This window comes from Lathamus discolor, chromosome 11, assembly GCF_037157495.1.
Source record: "Lathamus discolor isolate bLatDis1 chromosome 11, bLatDis1.hap1, whole genome shotgun sequence".
Lineage (NCBI taxonomy): Eukaryota > Metazoa > Chordata > Aves > Psittaciformes > Psittacidae > Lathamus > Lathamus discolor.
In genome coordinates, this window is record NC_088894.1 from 8,291,701 (window position 1) to 8,308,143 (window position 16,443).

Below are 16,443 nucleotides of genomic sequence, written 5' to 3' on the forward strand. Positions count from 1 at the left end.
AAAAGTAGCTATTTAATCCATTCCCTGGGATTTTTATATTTATGAGACTGCACTAGCTTCTTAAAATTCTTCTGAAATGCCTCATGAAACACACCTTAAGATCCTTGAGGCAGTCTGATCTGCTTCAGTTCCCCTCAAAAGATCCTCTGAATAAAACCAGAGCTTATTTGTTGACAACAGAGTTTAAATGCAATGTATTACTTTGGCTGCTCTTTTCCTTTGTCTTGGATTGCAGCCTCTTCCAGAGCTTTGATTTCCAAATGACTTGTTAATCTTTACCGGGCCTGAACATAAAAGCTGTACTTCTATGTTTCTTACATGGCATGTGGAATGCGGAAGCTCAGCTTAACTGTGGATGCATCTCCTAAGACCTTTCTTCCTCTTGGGGCTTCATGTGTTGCTGCCTTATGAGAAAGCTGATTCGCTTCTTCAAAGCTTGTGTTGCTCCTGTTATCAGAGAGGAATCAAATAAATTGGGGAGTTTCTACGTGGGAGGCAGTGCCAACACTACCCGTTATTTCATCTGCAATAATAGCTCAGTGGCATAAGGGGCATCCACAGCCAAACTTACTGTTTTTCTTGTTTTTCTGCCAAGAGGATTTCCTGATTCCTGAAATTAGCTGCATTGCCAAGTGATATGGTCAAATCACATGGTCAGCAGTCCTGATTGCTTCGGGAATACAGGATTCAATTAAGGCAGACCTGCTCCAAAGGAGTGGACTAAGGAAGAGTTGTTCTTTTCCACAAAAGGCCTCATCTATCCATAATATAATACTAATATCTACACTGTCTGTAATATGATTTTACACATATATACACAGTCTATAATATAATGAATGACCCAGCACATACTTTTATTTGAAAACTGCTTAAATACTATTTTAATACGGGGGGAATTACAGCAGTATGGTCAGCAAATAGCATGATAGCTTATTCCTCTTTTCTGGTAACACTCACTATCCTGACATCTGGCATGTAACCATGGTGGTTGCCTCACTGTATGTAACTTTACGTGCTGTATGTCCCTGTAGTACAGAGAAAGCCCAAGACTTTTTTGTGGAGCAAAGCTGGATATAACAAGCCCAGTTCTTCTCTCATGCCCCCATAAATGGGGATGTGCAGAAGTCACCAGTCCCACACAGATGTAGAAATAGGTTGTTATGAATCAGGTTTGAAATCTGTAAGCAGTCACTCTTGATTGATATCACTTTATATGGTGTGAAAGAGCCATTGTGGTAGGGAGGAGAACAGAAAGTGCTGTTACAACTCAAAGACCTTTTGTCTGTGCTCTCTGCACACAGAGGCAGTAGCAAGTTTTTGGTCATCTGCCACCAAGTCCACAGGTTTGCAGAGGCCAGTGCAAAACACGACCTAATGGCTTGTATAGAGAAACAAGGCTTTTTTACTTGTCTCCTGTGACTGGTTGGAAATGCAATTCTGCAGTTTTTACAGAATTCTCATTTGATTTCCAGTTATAATCTTTGCTCAAATAAAGAATTACAGCTATCCACTCCCAGGCAGGGCTTTTATGTGTTGATTTATGTCTTAATGTCACATCAACCATCAGAAAGCAGGGATGTAAATAACAAACTTTAAGATTAAAGCAGCAAATTATTTCTTTTTTGAAAGGATAAGTATTTGTTTATTTAATCATAAGGAGGTCAAAATATACAGTACTGTATCGCTCAGATGCTAGTGTGGATTAAAATGTCAGGCCCACGCTTCCCTGTCCAAGTTAGCCCAGGGCTGAATAAACAAAAATCTTAACTTTCTGTAAAATTTATTAACTACAATTATTACAGGAGCCTTGTGAAGTAGGGAGCTGCCTGGACAGCCTTGGTTTTGTTTTTTATTAGGGTTAATTACAAGTATGGATATCAACAAATATCTGATGAAACACCTAAGTTTTCTATCATCTGAAAAACATTAATAACAGGATTGTAGGTACAGCCTCGGAGTTAGGACGGCGGTGGGGACGCGGGTGCCCCCTTGTGTTCCTATTAGAACCTGAAAGAGTTTTTAATTCGTTATCCCACCTCAGCAAAAGGAGAAGTTGTCTCAATCATATAGAGCCTTTGCATTTTAGCGTTTTAATTTACATTAATAACCAATATGAAGCATGACTTTACAACCACTGATTCTATTATACTGCAGACTTTTTACTAATTTCAGCTCTGTTGAAAACCACGGAAAGTGACTTGGCTGTTTTTACATTTAACATTTATTAAAGGGGATTTTTTTTTCCTGGCTGCTTTAAAGCTCTCTAAAGTTGAGGATTTGTTGCTCGTGCCTTGCTGCACAAACTGCATTCCTTTGTCACATGCATTTTTTCCTGCCATTTATTTAATTCACTGCCACTTTCTAATCTTACTTACTCACCCCTCTATAGACTTAAAATCATCCACATGACCTTTCTTTAAATATACTGCACATTGCTTGATGACCTTTAGAGTTGCTTTCTAACATCTAATGCACAAATCCTGTAAATGATATACCTTAAATGATACACCAGTGTTTGCTTTAGCCTCAGGCATCTGATGACAGCCATGTAAAGGAAAAATAATGAGTCATCCCTACTGCAAGATTGCTCTGAGAGAGCTGCTGATCCTTCAGCAGCCAATTGTATTCATTACTTGGATTTCCCAGCAGGTAGGATAGACACTGGATCTGTTTGCACTTCTGCATCAGACGTCCTTTTGGAACCCTGTGGAATAAGATAGAGAAATTTATACAAATTTCCAAACATTCCAGAACAGTTAAGTCTGGGATTATGTCTTAAGAGTTCTACTACCAGATCTTTTCCACTCATTTCACCTTTGCTTTTCTTAATTTACACTTTATTTAATATGCATAAATATATGAGCACCATCTGTACCTTGACAATGCCAGAGAGATACTGCTTGTGACTTTGCCTGAATGTGTTGATTATTTTAATATAACTTTCCTAGTCAGCATGGAAAACAACTGTCTTTAGAAACTGCGTTAACATACCAGAGATGTTGCTGTGTACTTGTAGTATTACAGTTTTGGCATAACTTTAAAATTTCTCTGGCCTAAATGGTTCACTGAAACCATGCTAGGAGTCCTTCAAGCATGATTAATAGCGTATTATAGCCAGCCTTGGTCTGCTCTAAGTTAAAGGAACATTAAATACTTTTATGCATGACAGGCATTTGACAATGTTAGAGTGATAAAGCTTTTTTACACTACAAATATAATTCTAGTTTTGGAACTAGTTCAAGACACTAATCCAGCTTAGATGAATGAAATGCATAGACGTAGCTATACCAACTACATTTTTGACTAGTAAAAGTCTTGGCTTCAGTTTAAGATGCCTTGAACTAATTTTACTGGCCTTGAAGCCACGAAAATTTCACAACATGACAGCAGAATGGATCCACAAACACTGTTTCAGAGGTCACTAACATTGCAGAGGATACCAATCCTGTTTGTAGCCAGATGCTTAAATCATTACATGCTAAACAGAAAAAATAGCGTGACAAAGCTAAAGGTGACTGCTGTGTGCATTCCCTGCAATGGGAACTGTGCAGAATCATATATGAATTGTTCTCTCACACAGTACCTTTCCAGTGGAAACCTGACTCATCACTTCAGATCACCATAGGACTATTCTGTATCAGACTGGGAGAATTAAAAGATCTCAACTTCCTCATCCCTTTCAGGGAAGTAAAAACAGTGGGGGTTTTATACTGATCAGATTCCACCTCACTGATAATCTTTTAACTTTCCACCTTTGAAAAACTAAGTATAAAAAAGAGCAGCTAAAAATCACAATGGACTAAAAGACACCCCCCACCCCCATCTTAAACTAACTGTAATCTTGTGCAGCTCAGTGGCAACAGGCTTGCTTCTGCTTACACCGATGGTGAGTTTGGAAGATGCTCTAGACCAGAATAAATTTTTTTGGCCACTTATATGTAGAGAGTGGAAGACATTAAAAAGAAAAAAGTACTAATTTCTAACATCCATCAAACAATACCAAATGAGCTAATCATTCCAAATTCACCCAGCAACCCAGAAAAACTACACATTAGTTAAAGTATTTCCCATTTTACAAGAGTAATGGAGTCTGTCAACTGTAGCTGTTTCCATCTGATGCATGAAGGTATTAAGCCGTTTCTAGAGTGATCTACGAAACAAGATGATACTATTTGCTATTCTTCGTATAAATGGGTGGAGGAAGAAGTAGAGGAGGAGGAGCTCATTTGAGATAATCCTTATTTTGACTCATTTAGCACAACTGCAGAGGTGTCATGCTATCTGCTTATAGGACAGTCTCCCTGCTGCACCCATTTTAAAGGTGGTTGCTGATTAAAGCAGGAAGCTTGGAGGGAGACTGGCTGATGATTCTTGTTAAACTGGAATTTCCAAGCCTGCTGTGAAATAAAGAACTTTGTTCCTGCCCTTTTAACGGACAAATTCGAGCTCTGCCCTCAGATACAGAAGCACAGGTACCATTGGCTCACATTTTGCCCTCAGTTACCTTGAAGAGCCCCTTTCAGTGCAGTGGAAGTTCCCTGCATTTGTGACAGCTAAGATGGAACATATTATCTTGGGCAGAGCACTTTAAAGTGCACACACAGGAATGTCACTGTATTGGAGCATATTTTTTTTCCAGCTTGTGTCAGTATACTAGATATTCTGATCAGAGTAGGTCAGAATAGTTTCCACATGCTAAGCACTCCCAGCTTTTGACAACTTAAGAATGAGTAATTCCAGCTCAGAAAACAATGTCATTAATCCTACTTTTCCCCCCTCTTTTTCTTTCTAATCTAATCTTTGTAAGACTCACTAAATACCTTTGCATTTCATATAGTTTATAAATTAATCTCTTTTACCATAGGAACAACCATTGGACCTTATAATCTGTACTAAAACCATGCAGCTGGGTGGTAACACTTTGCTTGCCTAAGAGGCTCCATTTGTATCAAGAGTTTTAGCATTTGTTAGCACAACTGGAACAGATGCTTGGACTGCAGTGTGTTCTCATCAGCTGCATTCCTGCACTATGACATCCTCACTATGTGCCCTTTCCCAGAGGAATCAACATATTCAGGAAAGAGTGGTTTTAAAATAGCTCACCAGAATTTAGGAGGAGCTTGGTAGGCACAGGTTCTGTGAGCAAGTAAAGTCTGCTGGATCCCCTGTTAAATGGCTCCTGATTCCATTTTATCAGTGTAAAGCTTAATATTTCAGCCGAGTTGTTACCAGATATTTGAGCTGTTATCTTGAAGTGGAAAGTCTGGCTTTGGTCTGTGTATGTTCTAATACTTCTAGATTAATGATTGCACCTTCTTGGGACTTAGTATGATCTACCTAGGAGATAGGTGGATTACTTTTAAGAAGCATTGCAGAACTGGTTTTCTTTCTTTCTGGAGATATTCAAAAGAGGTAATCATCTATTGTAAGACATCTTTTTTGCCTCCCAGTTCAAAAGCACAGTAAACTGACCAAATTAGCTATACTGCTATAATTTGTTGTTGTCATTTTAAAGTGCCATTTTCTGTTAACGTGAGAGGGAAGTTGTAGGAATACTAATGGCCTCTATAATTGCAACTGAAGAGACCAGACTACATAGCCAACTGCCTGCCTATTACTCGAGCAAGCACAAATATCTCACAGAACATCTATACTTCCTCTACATTTATTTTGCATTTTTTCTCCCCAAGTGGTCATTTTACTTCTTCACAATCTCCTCTCTTGGTCAAAAAGCTTTTTCTTACCCTTTGAATCAGAGGCACCTTTCCTGCCTCTGTCTGCCTTTCATGAACTTGCACTGGAAAACTTATTTCCTTGCTAGCTTGCAATTCCTCATATCTCCCTTTCTGGAATAATTCTAAATATGTATCCATTGTTAAACTCTATGAAAGATTTGGAGATACAACTTGAATGAATGACACCATACAAAATAAAGGGCAATTGTCGACAGACAAACCCCTTCTCACACAGTGGCTATAGTGAGAACTTTGATAAAGGAAGGCTGTCAGTGCTCAATTTCAACAAATCTCCGGCCTAGAGAAACAAATCTCAATTATCTCCAGAAATAATAGAGGTAGTTAACATTTGCCCCATTTCTAGATAACCTATGACAGAAAAATGTGGCTGTTTTCCTCCCCTTCAGTTGATGTAAGAGATCTGTTACCATAATTTAAATGGTTTAAGTAACAGAACTCCTGATTTCACTGCTGGGGGGAGGTTGCCAATACCCAGAGCAGGATATGACACCTACATATTGTGCTTGTGAGCATCAATCAGATGTTACACACATGCAACATTGTTGTGCATAATGGAAATTTCTCTCAGAATTTGGAGGCAAAGAGGATGAGAAAAGCAAAGTGCTTGGTAACTTCAACCAGCTAGTGTCATTCACAGGTACATATAAAACAATAGCCTGGCTTTTTCATATTGAGTTCAGAAAAATCATAAAACAGTTTGGGTTGTAACGGATCTTAAAGATCAAGGACAGGGACACCTTACTCTAGAGCAGGTTGCTCCAAGCCCCATCCAGCCTGGCCTTGAACACTGCCAGGGGTGGGGCAGCCACAGCTTCTCTGGGCAATCTGTGCCAGGGCCTCACCACCCTCGGCAAGAAGAGTGGAAGCCAGTGCAAGTTGGTAGTTACTCCAGGTGAGCTCCAGGACTTTTTTGCTCTATCAAAACTACAGGAAAACCCCACTGGATTTTATCCCGGAACAATGGGCTGAAGCAGAAAGCAGTAGTGAACTGTCACTAATCCAAACTGCAGAAAGTTATTTTTCTTTTCTTCTTAATTCCCTTTCTAATGTGTAATTATTTTAGTAATGCAAATCTCCCTCTGTAGGATACATAGTAATTCTGTGAAATGCATGCAAATTAAACACTTCTTATGATGTGGAAAAACATTTGCCTCTGAATGAGTCATTCTGGTCTGCACAGCAGCCTAACTATAACCCCATGTCCTAACAGGGCTCGTGTTCAAATCTGTACTACCATGTCTGTCTGTATTGCTTGACTTCTTTCAGACCTGGAGGACTGCCTGGCTCTTTTCCTCTCCTGACAGCCTTACAAGTAAGATAGTGAGGAAGGAAAAACCAAAAAGCTGTCTCTCAAGGGAGCCAAATTCACTAGGAACCACTGCAGGCAGCAGTCAAATCTGCTTGGTTTCTTTGCGCCACATGAAATTTCTGATGAAGCTCAGTTTGCACACAAGGTTTACAAAAGACGCTAAAAATGACCCCATAGCTCTGTGGATTCATTGCTGTTGTATGAGGAAAGAGAAGCAAACTCAATTTAGATATAAATTTATATTACGTATAAAAAGCAATGGAAATCTGCCCTCTTGCTAAAGCTTGAGTGGCAGTCGTAGGTCTAACCTGTGTTTCTGTTTCTACACTTGCCCCTGGATATGGACAAGGAAAAAAAAGTTTCCATCTATTTAATGCTCTGAGGAACCACTATTTGCATCAGTAACACCAAACCTGACAGAAACTCAAGATTTTCAGCATGCTGAATTCTTTCCTATTTACATTTCGGGTTTCAGTGAAGGGGACACAGCAAATTTAGGGTAAGATGCGACCAAAAATGCAGGAAGAAAAAAGTAGTGTGTATTTTTTGTGTGCTCTGAGTAGTCTATAACTGATAATATATAATATGAGGTGCTTATCTTGTGACCACTATGCTGGTTCCCACCCACCCACCCAGTGGTCTATGTTGATTTTTTCCTTACCGGGATTTCTCACCTTGCAGAGATGTCCCAGCTGCTCTGAAGCAGGAGCTGAACCAGCCTCATGGCCAGCAGGTTACTCTGGTAAACTGGCAACACCTCCACTTTTCCTTAATAAACACACTGTAATTTGTAGGTGGTTCAGTACCTGCTGCAGGAACAGTTGAGTCATCCCCATAGCCAAACCAGGGGTGTGGGAACAATTATAGTTCTCCCATAGTACCTACCCATGAATCAGTACCCTGAGGCTCAAGTTTTCTTTGTCCAAAAATTTCCTGTTGTTTGGCTTTAGCCCTGCAAGCTGCTTGTAAAGGTGCACTCCATCTAAGCACAGATCTCACATGGCAACAGCTTGCAGGCTGGATGCTTAAATCAGCTGAAAACCGACCAGAAAGATAAGATCAAGTACACGTACAAGGCCCTTAAAAAACCCTCCAAGTGACTGCCTCTTCTCTGTCTTCTTGAAGGAGGGTTCCTTTGAAGTGTCTCCTCCGTTCTGGATGGAGTCGGTCTCTGCTGCTTGCTGCTCCCTGGAGTCTGGCTGCTCCCTGGTTTCCTGTTTGCTGCCTTTTTGCTTGCTCAGCTCCACTGTAGACTTCTTGTCTTTTGAACTCTCTTTGCTCTTTTGGCCCACAGGTTCACTTTCAGCTGAGGCAACCGGCCTCTCTGTAGAGTTTAATGTCTAAAGCAGTTTCAAACAAGGGTTATTTTTAGTGCGAAATGTATACATTTTGGAAGGCAATCCATAAATATATTAAAAAATGAAAGGCCACCTGGCAGGGAGAAATCCTGCTGTCCAACAGGTTTTCATTTACAGAGTTTGGGATGAACTCCTGCAGCCTTGACTTAGGGAAGGACTCCCAGGGAGCCGACAGAATTACTTGCAGGATTAAACCGTCCCTGCATAGACTTGCTTTACTTACATATATGTCTATGCTGAAGCTGTTTTAAGAGGCAGAGAACAGCATGGAAAGATGCAGAGAATCACAAGCGCGCACTGCCAACTGAGATTCCCCCCGCTTTTGCATCCCAGGCTGTGGAAAACACTCAAAAAGTGCAAGGGAAAAATTCGCGAGGCAAAAGAAAGAAATTAAAGACACCATAAAGCAAAAGATAAAAATCAACTCCTCTATAAAACTGCAGCACTCCACCAAAACATTAACACTGGGTTTGGCTATGGAAGGTCACAGCATCATTTCACCTACAAGTACAAAAGAAGAGATAGCAAATATTCCACAGACAAACACAATGACAGAGCAGCTGTTTATAGTAAAAGAAAAGATTCTGAAACTCAGAGAAGTAAGGGATATGTTTGAAGTTGACAGGAGAAAAACTGTATATGGCAAACAAAGGATGAGACAATTAAACTGTCACTGCAAGTGACTAGGTATGGTTTTAATAGGAAATCTGTTTGCAAATGGGATTTTCTGTTTTTCTTAGGCAAAAAATTATACTGCCTTATTTATTAACATAATAATTAAAATAGCACATAAATTTGCCATGTTGAAAAGCTGGAAATCTTACATCTGCCCTTAAAACACAGCTCAGAGTTGAATGCTGTATAATTTTACTTTGGGGATTTTACCATTAGTCTTGAGATATTTGGCATTCTAGAGGCAGAAGGTTATACGCTTACATGACAAGCTTAGCTTTCCTTAGAAACAAAAGCAATTTTAGATATCATGATTTCAGAGAAAAATCTGAAAGCAGAAACTTCAGAGAAACAGAATGCAAACACACCTCTTATATCTATTAAAAAAACCCTCAAGCCATTCTAACATTGGGGAAACAGGAATGAGAGGGGGTAGCAATACTACTGCTGGCCTGTTTTAACTTGATTCGCTTTTCTTCCACACCCAATCTTAACCCTCCCCCCATTTAAATTACAGAACCAGCAACCATTTAATCCATTCAGTCTTGACCAGCAGGCTAAAGTCCTCAACAAAATACGTGCTTGTATTTAACTATGTCCTTTCCCAGAGAACAGACATATGTGGGTATATATTTGCTTATATCTGGATTTGCCTGCTTTTAGGCTTAAAAAAACACAGTCCTGAAGCTAGTCTTTGCTCTACTTCTGTGGGATTTACATGGAGACAATACATGAAACCTGGAGATGTGGGTGATCAGCAGCCCACACACCACAGCCAGGCACCGAGTGTCAACAGTTTACTAATGCACATTTAGTAATGTCAGACTGCAGGAGAACTGTCATCTGGGTCTGCACAGACACCACACACGACCTGTGTCTTGTTCACCTGCTTGAAGAGAGAGACCTGCCTGGATTCACTTTTGAGTGTCCGAGTGATGCAGGAGCTCTCCCAGTACAAGGCCAAGCAGAACTTCATAAACCCAACTTTAGCTCTGCCTCTTTCTTTCTGACTCATTTTAACTATCTGAGGAGAAGCTCTCAGTTGCCGGCCCCATCAATTAGTTTGACAAGACCCTTCCTGCTCTCACTTACCTTAGTTTGCTTTTGAAATGTTTCTCTTTGGTACAATTGCAAATCTGCGCATGTAGTTCAAAAATAACTACAGCACCCAAAATACAGCTATGAAACTGGGTATGACTGAGTTGAAAGGTGCCAGAATAACTCTTATTAACACTGTGAAATCTGCGGGTTTACTCTGCAGGTGTAAAATTAGACCCAAGTCTTCCTCATCACATGTGTAGGTACCCGAGAGTTAACAGTATTGCAGCCAAATCTGCCCTGGATGCAACAGGACCATTTCTGTGAGCAGGTTTGGGCCTTTGATGTTAGTCAAACAAAACACTCGAAAAAAAAAGTAATTCATAATACATTTTCCAGACAAAATAAGAAAAAAAGTTCAAATCAGATAATCCCTGAGGTGTTTCATATTAACTTTGAAAGGCAGGAAATTGGCATATTTTATATTGATGGGAGCAGCTCAGGAAACACAAAGTGAAGCCTATGAATAATGAAAAAATGTTAATGTTTCTTATTCTAAAGAGGGATCTGCACCTGACAGATTGTTTTTACTCTCTCAACGTTAACAGAGGCACTGAAAAAAGATTACCAGGTTAGTATTCTTCCCCATCATGTTACAGGAGACTTTAATCCAAGGTTGCTCTTTAAGCACCAGGGGCAGACCCCAAAATTTCTACAGATTCTGGAAAAGTGTTGTTATGATTTCTGCAGCATACAGAATGGCAGTGATGAAAAGCAAAGGAGAATCACGGCATTCCAGAGATGCCACAGCATAACTGAGCAAAACCCTCTAAATTTCACAAAAATTCTAAAAAAGGAAAAAGTCGACAGCAGATACAGTCTGCCTTGAGCTTGTCTGTGTAATAAAACTGTGCTAAGTTACACCAGTGCAAGCAAGAGAAGAAGAAAGAGTACTAATTTGACTAAGAAAAGCCTGGAAGGAAATTGGCTGCTAATTGAAACAATAAAAGCTAGATCCAGGACTGTAACTTAGTCACTTACATAAGGTTGTTGTGTGACAAAAAGAATAAATGTCACAAGACAAGACCTATATTTTGGATGCTTTTAGAGAAATGATTCATAAAGATTAACCTTACTATCATAGGACATCATGAAAACAGGAAAAATGAGAAAGTAATTTCACTGATAATTAAAAAAGAAAATAAAAAGGGAAATTCTGAACAGCCAGTTTTCAATACAACTTCAGTTTTACTCAGGTTAAAGGAAACCCTGTATCTATACACAGAACCTGTGTTTTATCTCTCATTACTAAATGCAATTATTCTGGATACCTTGACTTGCAACAGATGAGGGTTTGACTCTGACATTTATATTTGTATTTCTAATGAAAATGTGATTTTTCTGAATAATTTTTAAAGCCATAAAGAACATACTGTAAAGGTCACATCCAAAGCTTTGGTTTACCTTTTATGAACATAGAATGCAAGAAACAAAAACTGAATAAGAAGCCTTTTCACGGCTTTTGTTAAATCGCAGTGACCAGTTTTCATTTTCACTTCCATTTCTCATCTGTAGAGTTTCCATTTAATTGGTCCCTTCCTCAGCAGACAAGTGAATCAAAGTAAAAATAATTCCAGCTGTGTGTATCTAGTTTCATTGCCTAAGCCAAGGCACATGGGGAAATAAAATAACGGCAAGAGGGACAGGAATAAAAATGAACATAAAAGCACTATTTTAAGAAAAGGAACATACCTGGATTATTTATTTTAAAAAATCTGATAGCAACCCTTTAAAATTTATTAAATAGCATGAATAGGTAAAAAATAGATAAGTAATGAAATACGTAAATATTTAAAGCCCAGTGAGCATGTAGCACTTTTTTGTTTCAGTGACTTTTGCATTCCAAAAGCTAGAGTTGTATGGAAGTAGCTGACAACAACCTGTTACTAAAAGATGAAAATATCCAGGCATTTACCTCTTCCAAACTGGTTGTCCCTTCATCACTGACTAAAATGACAAAGGATTATAGGGCTCCTCACTGGGTTCCTGTTTGAGACGTTAATTCGGTATGAAAACACAGGCCAAAATATGCAAGGTTTGATGTAAGGATACTCTTTACAACACTAAACCAAACCCAGACATTTTAGAAACTCTCCAATGTTTTTGAAATGCCCACATCTCCAAGGCAGATTTCTGCTTGTACTTTTCTATGTGAAGTGATTGTCTCTTGCAAGTCAATTTTTCCTTTAAGGCCTGAGAAACATGACCAAGGTCTCCATGGACCAGAGATCAGAGCAAGCAGTAAACAAGACAGTGCTATCAGCCCTGCCACTGTAGTTTTCTAGGAAAGAGCTTTTGCTTGCTTTTCAGAGGCAAATCTGTCTTAGAAGATCTAGTGGGACTTCCTTTCTATTTAACAATCATACTAAGTGCATATTCCATGAATAATTAAAACCCATTCAGCTTTATATATATATTTTTATATTTTATCATCAGCATCCATTTTTCCCAATTTCTGTTTTCCAGTTTATACTTTCTCTCTATATCCATCGAAGTAATGGATCTTCTTGGTGCCCACTTTTCCCAGCCCGGATGATGAGGGCAGACCCTGAGGCTGTAGCACTGGCAGGTCATTCCAATCAAACTTTGACTCTGAAATAGGTTTTTAAGTTATGATCCCCTGTTTCTATCTAGATTTAAAAATGAGAAAAACCCCATTTGACAAAACTAGCTCAATGAATAAACAAGATTTCTGACAGCTTGAGGTTTAGTTACAATTAATGCTATAAAAGAAACAAAAGCAATGGTATGTATATTTTTAATTAAAAAGCATGTTAGAGAGTTCAATGTAGCATTCCCCTGAGTACCATATAAGCTACAGAGCTTAGCAGTAAAGCACAAAATAAACTCCAGGATTTCAAAGTGCCCAAATTTAAATGTCATTTTTCATTGCCTAAGTTCAATGAAAACAATGAAAGGATGTGACTTTTGTTCTAAAGATAGATCAGGCGGATTTGTGGTTTTCTGCAGCTTGTAGATTTGTTACTTGAAGCACAACAGTATCAGCTTGATCCTATGTATGCTATTACTGCAAGGACCAGTTTCAGTCTCTGATTTTCCTATGAAACCGCAGGAAATCAATACGTAGCAGCAGCACGATAGAAAACTAAACCACTCCATGACAATTCATTACTTGTCACAAACCGTGGGGGAAAATCTCTTTCTGGAACATGCCACTGCTCAGCCTTTTGCATGTTTATGCTCATGACTCTTTATCTGTGTAACAGGTTGCAGAAATGGAGGGGGGGAAGCACAGTGTGGTCTATCTTAACATTACAGGATAGAAACTAAGTCCAGAGCGTATGAAGATGTACTGTGATAAGATCTAGTTTGCATTTCTATTTCAGTAAGTCTTTAAATGCCTTAAAAAGTTTGTGTTGTAACAAGCAACTACTTTGTTACATTTCCCACCTAAAAAAACCCAATCCCAGAAAAAAAAAAAAAAGAAAAAAGGCTATTTTAGCCAACCTTTAGTAATCCACCTTTTTAAAAAAATAAATAAGAGACTATTGGACGAATTTGCCACTTGCCTTCTGTGAAACACATATGTAAGGATCACAAGGATTTCTCTTTAGAGCACTGCTGACCTCTTATCCTTGCCTCTGGTCATTTAGGATTGCTGCTGCTCAAAGGTTCCTGAAAGGGTTTTCTGCTTTCTGCAGCAGGGGTGGATCAGCATATCTTTAAATGGAGGAGAGTGGGGACAGGCAATAGACATGCTACATTCTCATGAATAATGAAGGAAAATTAAGTCAGGACAGCATAAAATGGTTAACTTGATTCCAAATGCTATTTCTTATGTGTAAGTTTACTTATGTGCACAAGCAGGCCAGCATAGACACTGCTGAAATTTGGAAAAGGTCTTTTTTGTTATTCTAGAAGGATATATTCTCCTTGGCAACATCTTCATTAACCCAGAGAATAGGACATTTTATTTGACGAGACCATACTCAATGCTATCTCAGACCAACCATGTCAGCTTCCCAGCTGAGGACAAAGGCTACAGACTCAGTTAACAGTTGGTAATTCTGGTAAAAATTGCCTTTTTACACCCTATCTCCACAAAACATCTCAAACCGGACATTTTTTATTTATCTATCTTACCCAGGTCTTTAGTTTATATTCTATGGAGAAAAACAGTGACTTTAAGGGCTCACACAATCTGACATGTCCTTATGGGGCTCTCAGACCTGCTCACCTCTACTCAATGTTTTTAAAGAGAATTCAGGGTGACTAGCTCAGGTGTAGCCATTTCTATCAGGACATCTGCACTGGGGTTAATGTATCCCACCCTATAAATAATAAGATAGTTCTTTAATTTTGATTAATGTGGCATGAGGGACTTTAATTTGGAAGCATAGGATTTCACATTCATGTAGGTGTGGCATAGATATTGTGGCTATGCTATTTCTTCATCTCTTATTGAATCACAAGGATTTAAACTAATACTTTCTAATTTTCTATAATTTCCCAACAGCTTTTATAGCATTAGTTAACCCTCTCCATTTTAATCACAGTAGTGATTTTTGCGACCTTTGCAACTGCAAACAATTCATCACAAATAAAAAGAGACATCTGTACTGAGCAAGTCAGCAGGCAGTCTTTGAGATACTCACTGCCTTTTGCAAAGTAAATTACTCCCAGTTCTCACAATGGCTATCCTTGTGTCAGTAGTGGCGACTACAGGGCTAGTAAATCTAAATGTCTACTTGCTATCGGCCTGGGCTTGTGCTCTCTGAGGAGAATATGTCAAAACTGAGGCACATGGAGAATAACTGTCTGAGGCTCACAATAGACTGAAGTAGAATTAAATTTAATTTCTGAGTCCCAGTCTTGGATCCCAAGAAGAAAATAAGCTACCTTTTCTTAGGCACCTGAGTGGTTGACCTATGTAACCTAACTGTGGATGTTACCAGAACACCTTGGGATAATCTTCTGCAGGCAGAAGAGAAACCCAGTAAACAATCGTATTAATGTGAAATTAAACGTCAATCCCTTTCAGCAGCCAGAGCAGTACTCTGCCTACTGCCAGAATGGGTATTAAACAACAAAGTATTATCAAAGAAGTCCTGCTTCCTTTGCTTTTCCTTGTGAGAAAATCAAGCCTGTGTTGGAGTCTTAAACATTTCATGCATTTTCAGCACTCACCACTAGTTCGAAAGCTTTACAGAAGCTAGTTTAGCAGTGGCTCAGAATCCTTCTGCCTGCCTTAGGAACTGGACGTACTGACTATCCAGTCAGCACAAAGCTGTAGAGCAGCTACGTAGTTCTGATTGCACGCAACAGCATGGCAGTGATCCCGTAATCCCAAAGTTATTCAGAGGAAACAGCATGACATACTTCAAGGACAATAAATACATTGAAATAATCCACGATCTGTTTGGAATTGATAGCCAAAAGCAGAGCAAACAAATATTAAAGGCTTCAAAAAGCTGCAAAACCAGTTCCACTGTTAATACAGTTCTGTTTCCCACGTAAGCAGATGTTTGCCTACATACCAGTTCTGTCTTTCTAGGCCAAAATCTGGATTAAACCCCTGCTCTGATCAGAGCATTGTTTTACATCTACTACTTTTAACACAGCTCTTTTTTCTTCCATGGTGACTAAGATGGGTGTGGAACAGCTTTATTTGTTTTAATCTGTGCTGGTTTTTTTGGTAGGGTGACATGATTTGAAGTCACGGTTGCCACAGACATGAGGGTTTCATATGCATTGCTCCTGAATCAGCTTCTGCATGCCTGGCACGTGCCGTGGTGACAAGCCTTTATGCAGGATGACCACAAGTCCCCTGAGATTTAGGAATAAGGTTGAGATTTTCCTAAACTGACTGATTTTGTAAAGTTTTGTGTGGAATTAAAGGCACATTGGGTGCATAATTCTTGATTGATATAAAGAATTTTAGCTTGGATCCTCAGATACACCGGTGACTATGTAATAAAGTAACTCTGAAGAACAAAGAAGTAAATGTACCCATTGTGGGGTGGGCTATCAAAAACCTGAAAATAAAAGAAACACCAATCTTTGGGAAATGAAAAACAAATCAGCATTTGGGTTGTTGCATGTACCTTCTATGATCTGACTCAGGACTTTTAACCTTTGACAAGGTGGCTGTTCACAGCTGCATGTACCAGATATACCTGTGAGCTACGCAGCTGCACTATTTATTACAATGCTTAGTAAGAAACTACGCTTTCCACATTTTAATGTATAGGCTACTCTGACACCCACATAATAAAACTCCCTGAAAACA

General features: G+C 39.1%; 1 protein-coding gene across 3 annotated transcripts in view; it reads right to left on the minus strand.

The window, feature by feature from the left end:
- Positions 1-1,666: 1,666 nt before the first annotated feature.
- The window catches only part of BCAS1 (brain enriched myelin associated protein 1), a 52,905-nt gene continuing 38,128 nt past the window's right edge, over positions 1,667-16,443 (minus strand). For 2 of the 3 annotated variants that reach the window (XM_065691686.1, XM_065691688.1), the window contains 2 exons: positions 8,139-8,405; positions 1,667-2,704 (listed from right to left, as the gene is read on the minus strand). In XM_065691686.1, the coding sequence (XP_065547758.1) occupies positions 2,630-2,704; positions 8,139-8,405 (342 nt within the window). In that variant the 3' untranslated portion in view covers positions 1,667-2,629. Of the gene's footprint in view, positions 2,705-8,138; positions 8,406-16,103; positions 16,190-16,443 lie in introns of those variants that run through there. The other variant, XM_065691689.1, reaches the window with a different exon arrangement.